The sequence below is a fragment of the Malus domestica genome, chromosome 15, assembly GCF_042453785.1.
Source record: "Malus domestica chromosome 15, GDT2T_hap1".
Classification (NCBI taxonomy): Eukaryota; Viridiplantae; Streptophyta; class Magnoliopsida; order Rosales; family Rosaceae; genus Malus; species Malus domestica.
This window is the reverse complement of record NC_091675.1, coordinates 497689-515568: the sequence shown is the minus strand read 5'-3', so window position 1 is coordinate 515568 and position 17880 is coordinate 497689. Positions and strand designations below refer to the sequence as shown.

General features: G+C 35.9%; 2 protein-coding genes and 1 pseudogene across 3 annotated transcripts; all 3 read left to right on the top strand.

The window, feature by feature from the left end:
* The first annotated feature begins 3466 nt into the window (after positions 1–3466).
* Positions 3467–4496, top strand: LOC114821517 (GDSL esterase/lipase EXL1-like). Its single transcript, XM_070814187.1, has 2 exons — positions 3467–4024; positions 4118–4496. The coding sequence occupies exons 1-2, from the start codon at positions 3481–3483 to the stop codon at positions 4312–4314; spliced, it is 741 nt and encodes a 246-aa protein (XP_070670288.1). The 5' UTR covers positions 3467–3480; the 3' UTR covers positions 4315–4496.
* A 1726-nt stretch (positions 4497–6222) lies between these two features.
* Positions 6223–9397, top strand: LOC103450358 (GDSL esterase/lipase EXL3-like). 2 transcript variants are annotated; one of them, XM_029093936.2, is made up of 6 exons: positions 6223–6626; positions 6908–7038; positions 7130–7363; positions 7454–7709; positions 7803–7997; positions 8566–9397. In XM_029093936.2, exons 1-5 carry the CDS (start codon positions 6299–6301, stop codon positions 7991–7993), a joined length of 1140 nt encoding a protein of 379 aa, XP_028949769.1. In that variant the 5' UTR covers positions 6223–6298; the 3' UTR covers positions 7994–7997; positions 8566–9397. The 2 variants fall into 2 exon arrangements, with proteins under 2 accessions (XP_028949769.1, XP_008387915.2); XM_008389693.4 differs by lacking the exon at positions 8566–9397 and having other exon boundaries at positions 7803–8199.
* Positions 9398–9605: 208 nt separating this feature from the next.
* Positions 9606–17467, top strand: LOC103450553 (GDSL esterase/lipase EXL3-like; annotated as a pseudogene).
* Positions 17468–17880: the final 413 nt, after the last annotated feature.

Below are 17880 nucleotides of genomic sequence, written 5' to 3'. Positions count from 1 at the left end.
CCTTTGAAATCCTATGTTCCCACTATGTTCCCCGATGATGTGGGAGAGGAGTCTCAAAACTCCAACAAATATATCCAAGGTTTTCTCCAATTTACCACAGAGAAAAAAATGACAATAAATAACTAAGATTTGTTTTTTACTGCAGCCATTTCAGTTGAATTTGTTACACTCTAATGGATTCACAATGTACAATTTGCATATATGTAAGTCTTACTGCGTATTTATAGTGCAAGATGCCATCATTTCTATATATACAAAGAAACAAATAGTTGAAAGTAATGTAAAAGACGTTATCTTCGCCATTAAGGGCTAATTTGAGATTGTTGTGTTTTTTTTTCTTAAAATTATTTTTTTTGTGCTTTAAAAATAATCAGTTGCAAAATAAAATATTTGAGCCTTTAATAAAACATATTTATAATAATGTTGTGGTATGAAAAATAGTGTAAAAGTGTTTGGTAAATTTCGGTGTAAAGGTGACATAAGTGTACATAATGATAAAAATGGACATGATAATGCGGGCAGTGGTGACGACAATGGTGGCAAGGGCAATGGTTGTGATGGTGGCGATGGCGGTGGTGGTTGGTGTGGTGGTTGGGCTGCAAAGGTAATAGTAGTGGTAGGGGCACGGCAATGGGGATGGTGGCAGTTATGGTTGTGGTGGCAGTGATGACAATTGTATTTACAGTTGCAGTAATGGCGGTGGCGGCAACGATGGTAGTTGTGGTTGTGGTGGTAGTGGTGACCGGTATGGTTGTGATGGTGGTTGTAGTGGTAGTGGTGGTGGTGGCGGCGTGATTGTGGTGTGGTTATGGTGGCAACAATGGTGGTTTAAGAGATTAGGATTTGTAGCAGTAGGTAGTGATGTTCACTTTTTCTACAAGGGTAAAATGTGTCTGGAGGATAATTAATGTTATTTAAAAAAAAATAATGAGATGCAGGAATTAAAAATATTCATTGAGGGCACAACTCTGCTTTTTATTAAAGTAGCTTTTAAAAGCAACTACAAACTGTTTTTAAAAGCTGCTATCTGAAGGCCATTACTTTTAAAATAAATAGGATATTTTATTTTACCAAACATTTTTTTATTGCATAACTTTAAAGTGAAGCAATTTTTGGTGAAAAAAAAAATCAATACCAAACTGGGCCTAAACCTAATGGGAAATGAAAGTTATTTAACAGATAGATTAGAGGTTCACTAGTGTTGCGATTTAGAGATATTTTTGTCTACTTATAAGAAAGAGAAACGAAAAATCAAGGACAACCCACCATTACCCAATTATATTTCGAAAGTGCTTTTTCCACTCATTTTTTCTTCATGCACACCCTATGTGTTTACGACCATTAATTAAGTGTTACAAACTTTCATATTTAAAATAATGCATGTCAAATAAATTGGAAAGGGAATGGTTTTACTCTTTAAGTAACTAATTAAGACCAATTACACGTTAGCCATATAAATGTCATTATTTCTCAACTAAAACATTTTAAAATGTTATTTATAATTTCTTCATCAGCCACATGGCCTCTTGCTTGTAGGTCATATGACTTATGTGCGTTGGATGGCAGGATGAGATTTAAAACTTGCTTATACCTACTTGGCAAAAGGAAAGTCGTATATACTCATCGATTCATCAAAATATGTTTGTATACCTTTCTTATCAGTGTCATAAACTTGACCTTTTAATTAAAGATAAATATTTTAGGCAGTATAGGTGAAGAAGCAGTGAGCACAAGTTTAATTTGTGCAGCTGTCGTAGCTTTTTTTTTTTTTCTTTCTTTAAAGCGAATTATCTTATTAAAAGAGAAGAATGCAAGTACAAAGATCGTAAAAATCGAAGATGGTAAAAGGATTAGATGAAGCAAATTTCACATCAAGACGTCGCTTTACTCTCCTCCCGCACCACACAAAGCAGATGCGAAGAACCTAGATCCTTGAGAGTTTGGACGTCAAACTACACCAAAATTAGCGTTTTTTCTTCTCACTCAAAGCAATAAAGAACAAACTTCCCGAGCTTTCCTCCCTCTCTCATGATGACAGGTGCTGGCTACCTTCTTTAAAAGGAAATCCCCCGAATCAACCACATATGTAAAGTTCGACGGTTCGGGAACTAACTGAAAGAGTTTTCAGTCTACGTATGATCTTGAGGTCCTATTGCATGCATGGTGGTGGTGCAAGAATATAACATCATAATTATTTATTAATTAAAATTTCACAAAATTGTAAAATTAGAGGACGAAGAAAGCAAGCAAAAAAAACCATTTAATTAGTTAATTATTTCCCTTTTCAGTTTGGGAAATGTTATTAGCACTTCAAAAATCTCATTCTCCACTCCTCACAAGTGTATTTTTCTTTCCCAATATAAAAAATTTGAAGTGTAAAACGAGATTTTTAAAATACTAATAACAATTTCCTTCAGTTTTTCTGTAACTAAAACAGGAGAGAAATTAAAGGGCTCCCAGCTGTAGCCTGTATTTTTAGGTGGTGCTCATTTCACGTACCACTCGCCAAATTAATGCAGTGTGTTAATAGCTCAACTGTTCACAAAGCAGGCAACAGCTGTTGGTTCGATTCATTAATCGTTTCGAGTATAATAATTTATCTTCCTCCCATCTTCACTTTATATATGTTCATCATTCTATCTACACAGCCTACTACGTTCACCATATTTTATGATCAAAATCTTGAATTCCATTAATATATAAATAAAGGAGTTTCAACGAAAAGTTCGCGATACGGTTCATTTTTAAAAATCACGTTTTTACATTAAAAAGTCAAACATGTGTATTCACTTTACTCTTTATTTTATCCTTATTGTTAAAACTCAAAGTTTTCAAGTATTTTTCATTAGTTTCTCTTATAAATAAAGCAGTAGGATTGCACCAACTAAAAAACTATGAAATTGACATTTTACCTACCAACCATAAAATCCTATTAACTAAGCTGTCATGTTTTGTTTCTTTCTAATCGACCGACATTGGGGGAGGAGGATTTATTAAACACTGAATCTCTAAGCGTCTAGATAAGCTCTTTTTATCACTTGAGTTACAAGCGTTTTACTCGTTAAGATGTGATGTTTAACTCTTAAATTTTTAAGCAAAATAGCCAGTCTCTCATTCGAACGTTAGCCTACCGAAATTCTCTTAAACTCATGTGTATCTTATACATCAAAGTTTTTACTCGTTACATACAAAACAGTCTGATTCTTGTGGTAGCCGGCAGCAACGATATTTCTAATACCTATTTTCTTAGCGGTGTTAGGGAATTGGAGTATGACGTTCCTTCTTACACAGACTTCATGCTCAAATATGCCTCTGATTTTATCAAGGTGTCTATTTTCTTGATTCAGATTGCTAAAAATGAAAAATCTACATTTCCTTGCAATTTAATTGATGTAGCTAGCAAAGTTATGAATTTTGTAGGACTTGTATGGATTGGGGGCAAGAAGAATAGGTGTACTAAGGGTGCGTTTGGTACGTGGGATGGGACGGGACGGAACGGGACGAGGCGTTCCGTCCCGCGTTTGGTGCGCCAAAAATGGGTGGAACGAGCTGTTCCACGGAACAGATTTTGGGTGTTTTTGCGTCCCACCTCCCCCCCTTGGAACGGGTTTGTTCCATGTCTGTGGAACACAATGTTTTACCATTTTAAGACAAATATACCCCATGTCTTTTTCAAAAATTACACCTTCGTTCCGTCCCGTCCCGTCACGTCCCGTCCCGTCCCGTCCCGTCCCGTCCCGTCCCGTCCCGTCCCGTCCCGTCCCGTCCCGTCCCATTCCGTTCCGTCTGCGTACCAAACGCACCCTAAGTGCACCACCTATCGGATGTGTACCTTCTCAACGAACGGTAAAAGGAGGCATACAAAGAGATTGTGACGAAAAACAAAACCAAGCATCACAGTTGTTCAATTCCAAGCTCTTTGTGGAGATGGACCACCTTAACAAAAACCTGCTAAACTTGAGAGTGGTCTACATTGACATCTACAATTCGCTACTCGATCTAATCATAAACCCCGCTAAATACGGTATGGTGCTTCATTTACTCTACCTAGCTAGCTCCATTATATTTCTTATAAATTAGTAAATATTTATTTGTTTGTGTTGATCCATGCCGGCAGGGTTTGAAGTTGCGAATAAAGGGTGTTGTGGTACTGGCACCATTGAAGTAACAAAACTATGCAACCAGCTCCAACCTGCAGGAGTCTGCATAGATGACTCTAAGTATGTTTTCTGGGACAGCTACCATCCAACCGAAAGAGCGTACAACATCATTGTGAAGCAGATTCTAGACAATTATACCAGCCACTTCATCTGAGACAATTCATTATATCTTTACAAATGAATAAAACCCTTCAAATTCCCTGCTTGGAATAACGATTTGTAAAATTGATTTGTTCTGGACTTAGGTTGATCAAAGAGTTATGCGTTTCTTTATGATTTAGGTCGACATGGTTTTGTTATATGAAACAAAGAAATCAGACATATTAACAAGAGAAACGAGAATTGTCTATAGCTTCTTGAAATCATTCACAGGTAAATATTCGGAGCAAAAACATGTTTAGATGCTATCGATATGAATTAGACCAATAGAGAGTTTGACACGTGGAGACCACTGAGATACAGAGGGCGGCATCAAGAAACCATAATTTTGAAGTATTTTTGAAGAATCTGCGAAGCAACGTTTCCTGCACCGGCAGCTCTTTCTGTCGATCGGGTGAAGTGAATACAAACATTATATAGACAAATTTGTACATGCGAACGAACTGAATTGGCTTCACAATATACCTGTTTCTATTGTTCCACTACCACAACAGCCAAATTACGTAAGAAGCACTTCAACTGCTTTTTAAGGTTTCACTTGTATTTTTACTCATAATTGGTCTAAACAACATTTTTATTAAAAGCGTTTTTAGTCACTTTATTAGCACTTATAAACAAGCGCTACAACTTTGTAAAGTAGTTTTTTTTCTCACTTGACCTAAATTTCATTGGAACTTGAAAGTTAATCACATTTGGTTGGAGATAGACTCAACTATGGTGATTCACTACGTAAACTCTTCTAGTTCTATTACTCCTTGGTATTTGCATGTTGATTGGAGCAATTGCTTGTGGCCGGTTAGGCATATGCATGTTTTTGTTTTCATATTTTTTGCGAGGGCAACTATGTAGCCAATGCCTTAGCTAACTTTTTGTGCAGATCACGATCCATATTACTGGTGATCCAGTCCAACGTTTTCTTATATTCATGATCTTTCTACTTCTACCAACTATTATTTTAGATGATTTTTATCATATGTTTTCTTTGTAAATGGAGTTCCCCTATCGTGTTACTTGCTATATATGTTATTTCCATCAACGAAGTTTAGCTTTATGTCTTCCTCATTTGTATTTCACTCAAAACATAGCCTAATTAAAGCCTGCTTTCTCTTATTTATATTAGAATCGTATATTTTAAAATAAAATAAAATGACATTATGCATGAACTATGCATGAGACATTTGTCGAAACTTTCACTAAAATTGTTTTCTAATGTAGAAAATCTAAAGGGGAGAAAATAAAATTTTTATCTTATTAGTTCTTTATCAGTATGGAGAACCTATTAAGCCACCTAAATTAATTATTGCATGTTGAAAAAAGTTAAAACAACTAATAACTATTTATTTGCGTTGTTAATAAATGGACGCCATCAACGGAAGCTTGCTTGAGAAAAATCTATGACTCGATCTACACGTATACATTGTGAGGATGTGAGGAAAAAATTTCACATTGGTGTGAGATTAAATCATACAAGAGATTGAACTACTCCTCATACCGTCAATTAGTTTAATGGTGGAACAGAGCATGTTAGCTCACGTATGAAACCTAATGACGACTCGATGTGTGAGACCAAACATGCAAAGACTTATAAGAGGGATGTAGCCCAACTTTCTTTGTGTAGGCAACCTAAACTTTCTTTGTGTATAAAAGGGTTTATAAGAGGGATGCGGGCAACCTCAACTGTCTTTGTGTATAAAATGGTTTATAAGAGGGATATGCGGGCAAGCTGAACTTTTTGTGTGTATAAATTTACAACAAACACAACAGCCAATCATATAAAATTAACCACAAACAATCGGAAACTAATATAAATTCACAACAAACACAATAAACAATCACATATAAATTGATTAAATTCACAAGAAACAATCGAAAACTAATATAAATTCACAATCGGAAATTAAAGACCCACAAGTTTATGCTCATATCTTTTCGATCATTTATTTTTGTGTACCTACAACTTGGGGATTTAATTGTCCAGAATGCATGCAGATGCAGGAGAACTAGGTCTGTTTATTCCTAAACTGATCAGGCTGCAGATGCAATCGTCATATGTAATTTTAGTGATTTTCTTGTGCAATATTATTAGTATGAGTAACGTTACTGAGGCAGCCGCAACAGTCAAGCTACCGGAGAATGTGACTATCCCGGCTGTTATTGTATTCGGAGATTCAATTGTTGATACCGGCAACAACAACAAAAACTTCGTGACATTTGCACGCTGCAATTTCTTACCCTATGGAAAAGACCTCAAGGGAGGAATGCCAACCGGCAGATATTCCAATGGAAAGGTTCCCTCAGACTTCATAGGTTGTCATCACGATCATCATCACAATCATCGTCGTCATCATCATCACCACCATTAAACACTAATAAAAGATTACTAACTAGTAGCCATTCTGGCTTTGCTTTTGTAGAACTTCGTAAAACCGATAAAAAACTGTGCGCTAACTCCTAGTTTTTTTGTGAAAAATCCGAGAATATAATACTTTTTATCTCTAATTTTGTCCCAAATATTCCGAAATATTCTCTTATACAATAAAATGTTCAATTAACCCTCCTCTATGTTACGATTTTTTTTTCATGTCCAGTGGAAGCATTCGGAATCAAGGAGCTGTTGCCGGCATATTTGGATCCAACCCTGCAGCCTAATGACCTCCTTACCGGTGTTGTCATAGCTAACGGTGCTGCAGGTTATGATCCATTGACAGCAAAACTCGGGGTATGACCTATATATTTAAAGCTCGAATCCTTTATTCTTTTGTTAATTTTATTTTTTCCTCCTTCATTAATTCTGGAATTCGATTGTGTAGGTAGTTGCATCGCTATCCGACCAAATGAAACAGTTCAAGGAGTACATAGAAAAGCTGAAAGGAATTGTTGGAGAGGAGAAAACAAACTTCATTATAAAAAACAGTCTGATTTTTGTGGTAGCCGGCAGTAACGATATTTCTAATACCTATTTTCTTACCGGTGCTAGGAGATTGGAGTATGACGTTCCTTCTTACACCGACTTCATGCTCAAACATGCCTCTGATTTCGTCAAGGTGCGTATTTTCGTGATACAAATTACTAAAAATGAAAAATGTGCATCTTTTCACTATTTAATTGATATATCAAAGTTATGAATTTTGTAGGACTTGTATGGATTGGGGGTACGAAGAATAGGTGTACTAAGTGCACCACCTATCGGATGTGTACCATCTCAACGAACGGTAAATGGAGGCATAGAAAGAGATTGTGACGAAAGACAAAACCAAGCATGTCAGCTGTTCAATTCCAAGCTCAATGTGGAGATGGATCGCCTTAACAAAATCCTACCAAACTCGAGAGTGGTCTACATTGACATCTATAATCCGCTACTCGATATCATAAAAAATCCCGCTAAATACGGTACAATGTTTCATTTACTCTGCCTAGGTAGCTCCATTACATTTCTTATAAATTAGTAAAGATTTATATGTTTGTGTCGATCCATGCCGGCAGGGTTTGAAGTTGCGAATAAAGGGTGTTGTGGTACTGGCCTTATTGAAGTAACAAAACTGTGCAATCAGCTCCAACAGGTCTGCACAGATGACTCTAACTATGTTTTCTGGGACAGCTACCATCCAACCGAAACAGCGTACAAGATCATTGTGAAGCAGATGCTCGACAATTATTCCAGCCGCTTCTTCTAAGCAAGTATTGATGTTATTTAAAATTAAAAAAAATTCTATTTGTTGTGTTGTTACCTGTTGTGCCGTTGTAAAATAAAGTAATTTAATAAGAACTACTTTTACTGTGGTGTGAGAATAAACAATTGTAAAATAATTAAATGTTCGGTTATTGTTTTTTTTGTAGAAGTGTTTTTAACTAATAAAAAAGTGTTTGAGTGTTTGGTAAATTTTTATATGAAATTGTTATGATTATGTTAAGAGAATAAAAAGCTTATTATGTTCATATAATAATTTATTTAGTTAAAATAAGACTCTCCTTACCTCATTTTGTCCGTCCTCATCGTCGCTCCCTTATGATTTAGCAGAGTTGGTGCAATTTCATGGCTTTTCTTTCCCACTTTACGCTTTACCAAAGACAATCTTTAACGAAACCATCTGCAATTTCATGGCTCTTTTCCCACTTTAGGCTTTATCAAAGACACAAACTTTTACGAATCCATTTTAATTTCTTTGGTTTTTTTATCTGGGTTTGGCTTGTTTTGTGATTTGGGAGTCGTTTTCTCATCTGGGTAAGTGCGAAATCCCACTCGCAGGGATCCCAACGGCGATGATTGTTGAAGCTAGGAATAATGAAAGACGTAGTGGCGGGAGAAAGAGAGAGGGAAGATTCCCCGACAAGCTCAACCATCCACAGTCTCTCTTCTACTTCGACTGATTCTCGCCCGGATTCACCGCTCGAGGTCTGATTCGATCGTCGTGTCAAGGTTGAAGAGGTCCGAACCTGGCTTTCTTATGAAATTGTAAATTTAGTTAATTAACTTTATATGCCATGTGCGACCTGTCATCAAATAAAAAAGATTAACAATTAATTGACAAATAGAGAAAAAGGGATTCTCGTTCTTGTTCTAATTCATTCTATGATGTGCGGAAGCGTTGGCTTTGCAGGCTGGTTGTGAGTTGGGTCTCTATTTGAATCTGACTCGTGGTGGTTGAATCTGATTCTCAAAGGAACTATTTCATGTATGCGGGGTTCAATCTTTGAGGGCAGATGGGAGGCTTGTCTATTTTAGAGTAGTGTTTGAAGCTTGGGGAGGCCTTTCAGGGCTGTCGTTGATCTTGGGTTCCAAGATCAGCAAATGTAGCAGCGGATCATTTAGCGTCGCGCAGATGTGTGATGTGTCTTGGGTCGAACGACCCCATCTTCTCTAGTGCATGTTTTGAATAAGGATGATTTACCTTGCCCGGCTTAATTTTGTGTGGGAGGTGCAAGGGGGGACACATTGAGCTTACTAGAGTGTCGGCTCTTCTACCCCCTGTTCTTCCGGTCTGTTTTTTGGTTGGTTGCTTGTGTTTTGGCTTTCGTTGTACTGTTGGGCTTCTCTTGCCTGATTTTAATTATTATTTTAAAATTGTATTTAGCAGTTACGTACGGTACCACCTACTATATCCCTTATTGCATTTGCATTAAACAAGGCATGTCTTGTGTCTGACGATCGATCTAAATGACAGTACGGGCTGTATGCAGCACCCTTTATATGTATAATAAATATAAATATAAATGCACTCGCTATTAATCATGGCCCATAAGTTGGCTCCCACTCTTCATCCTTTTCCGTTGTTTGGTTTAGTTTGGTCAATTAGCTAGCCCAGCTACTTGGGGAAGAACCAAACAGAGAAATTTGCAGTCGTATTCAGTGATGACCACATTATTATTGAGATTTTTTCTGTTTGTTTGTTGTGGTCTGGTGATTTTGGGAAACCAAGCGGTTGGAGGTGATGTCGTTAAGCTGCCGCCCAATGCAACGATTCCCGCTGTGTTTATGTTTGGCGATTCCATCGTCGATACAGGGAACAATAACGTCAACCTGAAGACGCCAGCTCGGTGTAATTTCCCTCCCTACGGCAGGGAGTTCGAAGGAGGAATATCTACTGGGAGATATTCCAATGGAAAGGTTCCCTCTGACCTCGTAGGTTGTGCTTCTGCTTCTGCTTTTGCTGTGTTTGACTCTCACTCTCACTCTCACTCTCACTCTCACGATACATGATACTAATTAATACTACAATTAGGTTTTCTTAGTGAATAAATTAAGCACTTGATATTTTTTTTCTTTTTCCATAAAAGCACTTGATATGCAATACATTGAACTTTTTAGTTTCAACTATTTGTATAATTCATCATGAGAAAACAAGTACAAGGGAGAAGTTCTTATATAGAGCTTGAGAGTGGCTTAAAGGCCTATTGACAAAGCCTGATATTAGTTCATATAAAGAACAAAAAAATAATCCAGCTAACCCTACATACAAGTTTCAATAAAACACAAGACCATGAATTAAGGAGTAAATTAAAGGACAAAGGAAAAGTGACAGCTGCAACTCACACATGTGATTGTGTGTTGAAGAAGCAATGCATCACGTCTACATCACTTCCAATGTCCAAAAGTGACAGCTGCAACTCACGTCTACATCACTTCTAATGTCCAAAAGTGACAGCTGTAACTCACGTCTACATCACTTCCAATACAATACTAGTGTTTGACTTATTTATTGCATATGTCGGTTAGTTCAACCGATCAAGAAAGCGTGTCCGCATTTAAATTCAATATTAATTAAAGTAGTTTCATTATAGTTTATAAAATATTTAAGTAAATGGAATTGCAAATCAATCAACATTATCGTATCCTTTATATGTATATATTATTTAGAATGAATTCCACGTTGGGAAATAAGAGACATTACAAGTGTTTACAAGTGCTTGAGTTATTTTCTATATTGTCAATTGCTTTATGGTGGAATCGCAACCTCTTTTATGGTATCAGAGTATGTTGTCCCACATGTGAAACCAAATGAACACATTTGCCCCTCGTCTCCCGATTTGTATTGTCCACGTGTTAGGCTTGTAAATTCGTCACACGTGAGAAGTTGTGTTGAGAATGAATCACATTAAGCAAATAAGGGATCTTTGCATAGGATCTTTGATTCCAGACAGCAGATTGCCTCTGGCTTGACTTGGCATCTTTCCTATCTTTCTCTTTCCCCTTTGATTTAAGCAATTTGACCCCCCTCCCCTATCCTGCCGCTTAGAAAAATTTGAGCTCCAAGGCTTTGAGATATAATTCACTGCCTGAATTCTGCAACTGGCCTAGCAGCATACTGAAATCATCTCAAGTTACTATATCTCCGGAGCTAACCCTTTGAGCAGGGCTTTGTGCTATGTCCCCTCCTAGTGTTTCTTTCTCTGGCTACTTCAAAGTTTGTGCTTGTTTATGGAAAGGTTAAGAGTGTTTTTTATATTATTGACAAAAAAAGTAAGACTGACAAAATTAAAAGTGATCATGGGTCATAAAAGCGCTTTGCTAAACGTTTCTTCATATAGAGCTTACAAGTGGCTTTATATACGCCCAATGAAAGCCCTCATAAAACGCAGCCCTTGTCCATGTAACCTTAGAAGTTGGAACTCGTATCTCATATGACCGTCCAAGAGCAAATTCAAGTTGGTTAACTTAACGACAATGTGAAACCAATGATATGAAATTTACAAAATGGTCCTTTAGTTTTGTGAGTGTTGTGGCAACTGGCAGTACAGTTTCTTCAATCTTGATCGTAATGCAAGTTAATTAACTAAACTTTCATTTGATTTGGTTTTATGCGTTGTTTATTTCAGTGGAAAAGTTAGGCATTAAAGAGCTCCTGCCAGCCTATTTGGATCCAAACCTACATCCCAATGATCTGCTTACAGGTGTCAGCTTTGCCGTTGGTGCCACCGGATATGATCCTATAACAGCCCAAATTGTGGTATCACGACTTGCATATTTCTTTTCATTAATATGTGTAAGATAATGTTATAGAGATTAAATTTGTAGATAAAATTTGAAAATTAATAGATATGAAAGTTGTTGATTGGTTTATTACTTAAGCGTTGATAAACGTGCTCATTCCTATTTGTGACACATCATTTAGTTTATAAATTTTGTCTTCAAATTTAGTCTCCATGGCATTACTCATATGTTTATCAATGAAATTTTATGTGTGTTCATAACATTTGTCACGTGATATACTATTACACTCGTTTAGTAACATACAAATATACGTGTTATAATTTTAGTAAAATCATGATATATGTGGCAGTATTTCGAGTACTTAAGAAAGTTTCTCATGCTTATCAAGCTTAACACCTAATTACGTTACTAATGGTTCCTTGGTGAAATTTAACTAGGCAGTTACACCACTGTCTAATCAACTGCGGCAATTTGAAGAGTACATAAGAAAGCTCAAAGGAATTGTGGGAGAAGAGAGAGCAAACTTCATCCTAGCCAACAGTCTATGTTTTGTGGTAGCAAGTAGCAACGATATTGCTAATACCTACTTTGTTGCCGGTGTTAGGAAGTTAGAGTATGATGTTCCTTCTTACACTGACCTCATGCTCAATCATGCTTCTGATTTCTTTAAGGTAACTTTTAATTAAGAAATAATTAGACATAAATCCGGTTTTATGAGCAATCGTTAGTTTGGTCAACCTGCATAATCAATACACTGTTATACGTGAACTGATTATATCACGTGTTTATATTTCAATAATTTTGTTTCATTTTGTTATATGTGATCAAGTTTGTAAAGTGCTATTTTGTAATTTGCATTTTGGACGTGTGATACCTTGTTCGTATTTGAAGGGATTTTATGCATTGGGGGCATGAAGAATTGGTGTTTTCAGTGCACCACCTATTGGGTGTCTGCCATCTCAAAGGACTTTAGGAGGAGGCGTGGAAAGAGATTGTGCAGACAAACCAAACCAAGCAGCCATGCTCTTTAACTCCAAGCTCTCTGCTGAGCTGGACGACCTCAAGAATAACCTACCTAACTCGATGCTAATTTACGTCGACATCTACAACCCACTTCTGGATATGATCATCAACCCTACTAATTACGGTAAAACCTCAACCCTATCTTTTAGGAAGCGCTTGGATTTGTATTCAGAATTTCAGTGCATTTGTAATGAAAGTATTTCTAACAGAAAAATTTATGAGCATACATGGTTTTTACGAAAGCAATCTCAAACACGCCCTTTGACGACATCTCAAAGACTAACGAATTTTGTATTGAATTTGCATTAGGGTTTGAAGTTTCGAACAAAGGGTGTTGCGGGAGATTGTTGAATATTTTAAATATATATATATATATATAATAATATATATATAGGTATATATATATGAGTGTGGCGTTTGTCAGAAGATGGAGTTGGGTTAGTCACCCAACAATCACATTCTTTGGAATTTGAAAACTGCCGTACCTTTTATTGTTTGGTGGAAAAACAGGATGCATCCCGAACAGATGCATGCCCTTTTCCAACATATGTAATTATTGGTAATTAACCTCTTGTATCAGATATATCCATTAGAAACATTGCTGCAATGTTTAGTTGTATCTCATGGTGAGAGGGCATACCCAAAACCAAAGGATATGTCTAAAAGGTGCAATTCTCTCTATATATATTGGTAACATTAGTAGAAAATGATTCATTCAGAAATTTGTTGTCTACATAATTTCTTTGCTCTCTTTTCTCTCTTCATCACATTCATACAATTTCTTTCTAGTTATTTCTAAGGGAATATAATTCGGTTTTGCTAATCGAATATTCCATACTTTGTTGTATCCTGGAAGTGATTTGCCAAGAACCCTTTAGCAAACTCATTCGAGTGGGGGCAAATAACACTTTAAGGAAACGATTCAAGTCGTACCTCAAAGTCATTATTCAGATTATTCTCCATAATTCTACATTTAATCTAACAATCTTAAAGTGTTATTTTCGTCATGGATAACAAATCTGATAACATGGCTTTGAAGATTATCAATCAAGATGTCTACAAGTTAGACAAATTTGATGGATCAAATTTCACCCGATGGAAGGACAAGATGCGTTTCATGCTTGCTGTTCTAAATGTCATATATGTGTTGGACCCGAAATTGGAGCCTATTCGTGAACCAAGTGACAAAGACTCGGACAATATAGTTGCCGATCGAAAGAAGCGTGAAGAAGATGAATTGGTATGTCGATGACACATCTTGGGCACATTATCTGATCGTTTATATGACTTGTATGCACACATTCAATCTCCAAGGAAATTTGGGAAGCACTTGAACACAAGTACACAACGGAAAAAAGAGGTACCGATAAATTTTTAATGTTCAAATATTATGAATTCACTATGTTTGATAACAAACCCATCCTAGACCAAGTTCATGAATTATTAGTCTTGGTCTCAAAGCTTCGTGAACTTAAAATAGTTATTCTGGATCCTATGATAGTTGGAGCTATTATGGCAAAATTACCCCAAACATGGAATAACTATAGAAAGAAACTTCTACACATGGTGGAAGATATTAGTTTGGAGAATTTGCAAAAGGGTATTCAAATTGAAGAGGAAACTCGAAATCGTGATAAGAATTTTGCAAATCAAGATTTCTCTAAAGTTCACATTGTCGAAGGAAACAAATATAAAAAGAAAACAGTCTGAAACTGTTAATGAACCAAGGAAAAGACAAAGGGTAAGAAAAGAAAAGACTCTAGGCTCTGATTTTATTTCATCTCAATCTATTGTATTTTTAGTCGAAGAAAATAGAACAAAGGTTCTTAAGAAAATACCGGATGATCCTAAAAGTCTAAGCGAAGCATTGACTTCAAGAGATGCAGCCTTTTGGAAAGAGGCTATAGATGATGAATTTGAATCATTAATATCTAATCAGACATGGGTTTTTCAATTAGAATATTGTTTGCATTGGCATCTTTATATAATTTGCATGTGCATCAAATGGATGTGAAAACAACATTTTTAAATGGTGATTTAGATGAAGAAGTCTATATGGAACAACCAGAAGGGTTTGTTCTCCCTGGGAATGAAAAGAAGGTTTGTAAATTAGTAAAGTCATTATATGGATTGAAGCAAGCACCAAAACAATGGCATGAAAGGTTTGATTTTGTCATTTTATCATATGGATTTAGACATAACAGTGCTGATAAATGCATATACTCTAAATTCACAAATGATTATGGTGTTGTTATATGTTTATATGTTGACGACTTGCTAATTTTTGGTACAAACATGAAAGGTGTATCTGAAACTAAAGAGTATCTAAATTCAAAATTCAAGATGAAGGATTTGAATGAAGTAGATACTATCTTGGGAATTAAAGTAAAGAAGCATAGTGGGGGCTACGCTTTGTGTCAGTCACATTATATAGAAAAATTGCTTCTTAAGTTTAAGCATCTACAAATAAAAGAAGCAAATACCCCTTATGACCATAGTGAAACTTTGCTTAATAATTCTGGTAGGTCTGTTGCACAGCTTAAGTATGCTAGTGTAATCGGAAGTTTAATGTATGCCATGCATTGTACCAGGCCTGATATCGCATTTGCAGTAAGCAAACTTTCTAGATACACTAGTCATCCAGGTACTGTTCATTGGAAAGCAATAAATAGAATTTTTGGTTATCTTAAAAGAACTATTAACCTGAGTTTAACTTACTCTGAGTTTCCAGCAGTACTTGAAGGATATTCAGATGCAAGTTGGATAACAAGTGTTAATGATAATAAGTCTACATCAGGGTGGATTTTTACAATTGCCGGAGGAGCAATTTCTTGGGCTTCGAAGAAGCAAACATGTATAGCACATTCAACTATGGAATCTGAATTTATAGCATTAGCAGCAGCAGGTAAAGAAGCGGAATGGATTAGAAATTTGTTATTGGAAATAGAGTTGTGGCCACAACCAATGCCATCCATTTCTTTATACTGTGATAGTGAGGCTACTTTGTCTAGAGCATACAATAAGGTATACAATGGAAAATCTAGACATATTAGTTTGAGACATGAATATGTCAAGCAATTAATAACTGATGGAGTTATTAATATTGTTTATGTTAAATCAAGTAATAACTTGGCGGATCCGTTAACGAAAGCACTTTCAAGAGCTTTGGTAGTTAGTACATCTAGTGGAATGGGGCTAAAACCCTTTACTGAAAATTAGCCACCAATAATGGTAACCCGACTTTGTCTAGAACATCACTAGTTTAAAAGTTTAATGGGTAATAACAAGTTATTGTTAAGTGGTTGTGAAAGCACTGAAAATTATTATATAGCTCATTCCAAGATGATCAGTGCAAGACTGCTACGTTTAGGAGGATGAGTTTTATCTCTTAATGAGGTTATTTGTAGTTATGTCTATAGTAGCAGGGACATGGGAAGGAACCTCACCTATATGAGCATAAGAAGTGGTGCCGCTTCTACCAAGAGTTGGGTTTTCTCTTGTAAATGTTTATGAAACCAGGATGAAGCACAAGGCCATAATAGTGCTTAATTGGTTCAGAATTTTTTTTAAGGAAATAAGACATAGTCATGTGTGTAGTGATTCCGGTTTTAACATAAGAATAGGTGGTTTAAACTTAGGTCACCATCGCATTCGTTATAACTTTGAATCACTTACACTAATTAAAGGTTTAATTCGAAAGACACCTTTATTGTATGCATGATTATATCGGTATGCTTGTGATAATTATAAAAAGAGAGTTGTAATATCATTTTCTATATATTTTTAAAATAGGGAAGGATTGTTGAATATTTTAAATATATATATATATATATATATAATAATATATATATATAGGTATATATATATGAGTGTGGCGTTTGTCAGAAGATGGAGTTGGGTTAGTCACCCAACAATCACATTCTTTGGAATTTGAAAACTGCCGTACCTTTTATTGTTTGGTGGAAAAACAGGATGCATCCCGAACAGATGCATGCCCTTTTCCAACATATGTAATTATTGGTAATTAACCTCTTGTATCAGATATATCCATTAGAAACATTGCTGCAATGTTTAGTTGTATCTCATGGTGAGAGGGCACACCCAAAACCAAAGGATATGTCTAAAAGGTGCAATTCTCTCTATATATATTGGTAACATTAGTAGAAAATGATTCATTCAGAAATTTTTTGTCTACATAATTTCTTTGCTCTCTTTTCTCTCTTCATCACATTCATACAATTTCTTTCTAGTTATTTCTAAGGGAATATAATTCGGTTTTGCTAATCGAATATTCCATACTTTGTTGTATCCTGGAAGTGATTTGCCAAGAACCCTTTAGCAAACTCATTCGAGTGGGGGCAAATAACACTTTAAGGAAACGATTCAAGTCGTACTTCAAAGTCATTATTCAGATTATTCTCCATAATTCTACATTTAATCTAACAGTGGGAAGCTGGAGGTGTCCATTCTGTGCAATCGATTCGAGCCAGAGACGTGTACGGATGACTCTCATTATCTATATTGGGACAGCTACCATCCGACTGAGGGCGCCTACAAAATCATCGTCGACGAACTCATAACAAAATATCTCCCCCGCTTGGCGTGATCACACACAAACAAGTAATCATTAAATTAAGCAAATTGTACGGAATTATGAAACATGATTATCCAGTATTTGAGCACTGATTAGACAAAATTATTGAAATTAATTAAAGTTAATTAATTCATTTGTTTTCATTGAGTTTCACGTTCAAGCACACATCGTTGTATCAAGAGCTGTTAGAAATAATGAGTTACAGAAGGTGGCGTGGACGATGTTATGTACTGATTGCACGTTTAGTAAATGACAGAGTAATTGAAAGAAAATTCAGATTGGCTTGAAAAGGAAACATGAATGGACGTGGACGGCTCCAATTAATCGATTTTCATTTCACGTATAGGATTTTGAGTTTCTGCATTTGTTTTACATGGTGCGTTATTTAACTTTTAATTAATTTAAATGGGAGAAAATCAAACTCTATTATACATGTGATAACACGTTCACTTTAGACAATGTGATCATATTCACGTTTTCAATATGAGGGGAGGTTAAACTTAGAGAATCTACAA

Bases quoted from the DNA above. Each gene is read 5' to 3' on its own strand.
- LOC114821517 (XM_070814187.1), top strand. From the start codon at position 3,481: ATGGGACGGGACGGAACGGGACGAGGCGTTCCGTCCCGCGTTTGGTGC. The intron at 4,025-4,117 runs GTATGGTGCTTC...CCATGCCGGCAG, and splicing joins CATAAACCCCGCTAAATACG to GGTTTGAAGTTGCGAATAAA.
- LOC103450358 (XM_029093936.2), top strand. From the start codon at position 6,299: ATGCATGCAGATGCAGGAGAACTAGGTCTGTTTATTCCTAAACTGATC. The intron at 6,627-6,907 runs GTTGTCATCACG...TTTCATGTCCAG, and splicing joins GGTTCCCTCAGACTTCATAG to TGGAAGCATTCGGAATCAAG. The intron at 7,039-7,129 runs GTATGACCTATA...TCGATTGTGTAG, and splicing joins CATTGACAGCAAAACTCGGG to GTAGTTGCATCGCTATCCGA.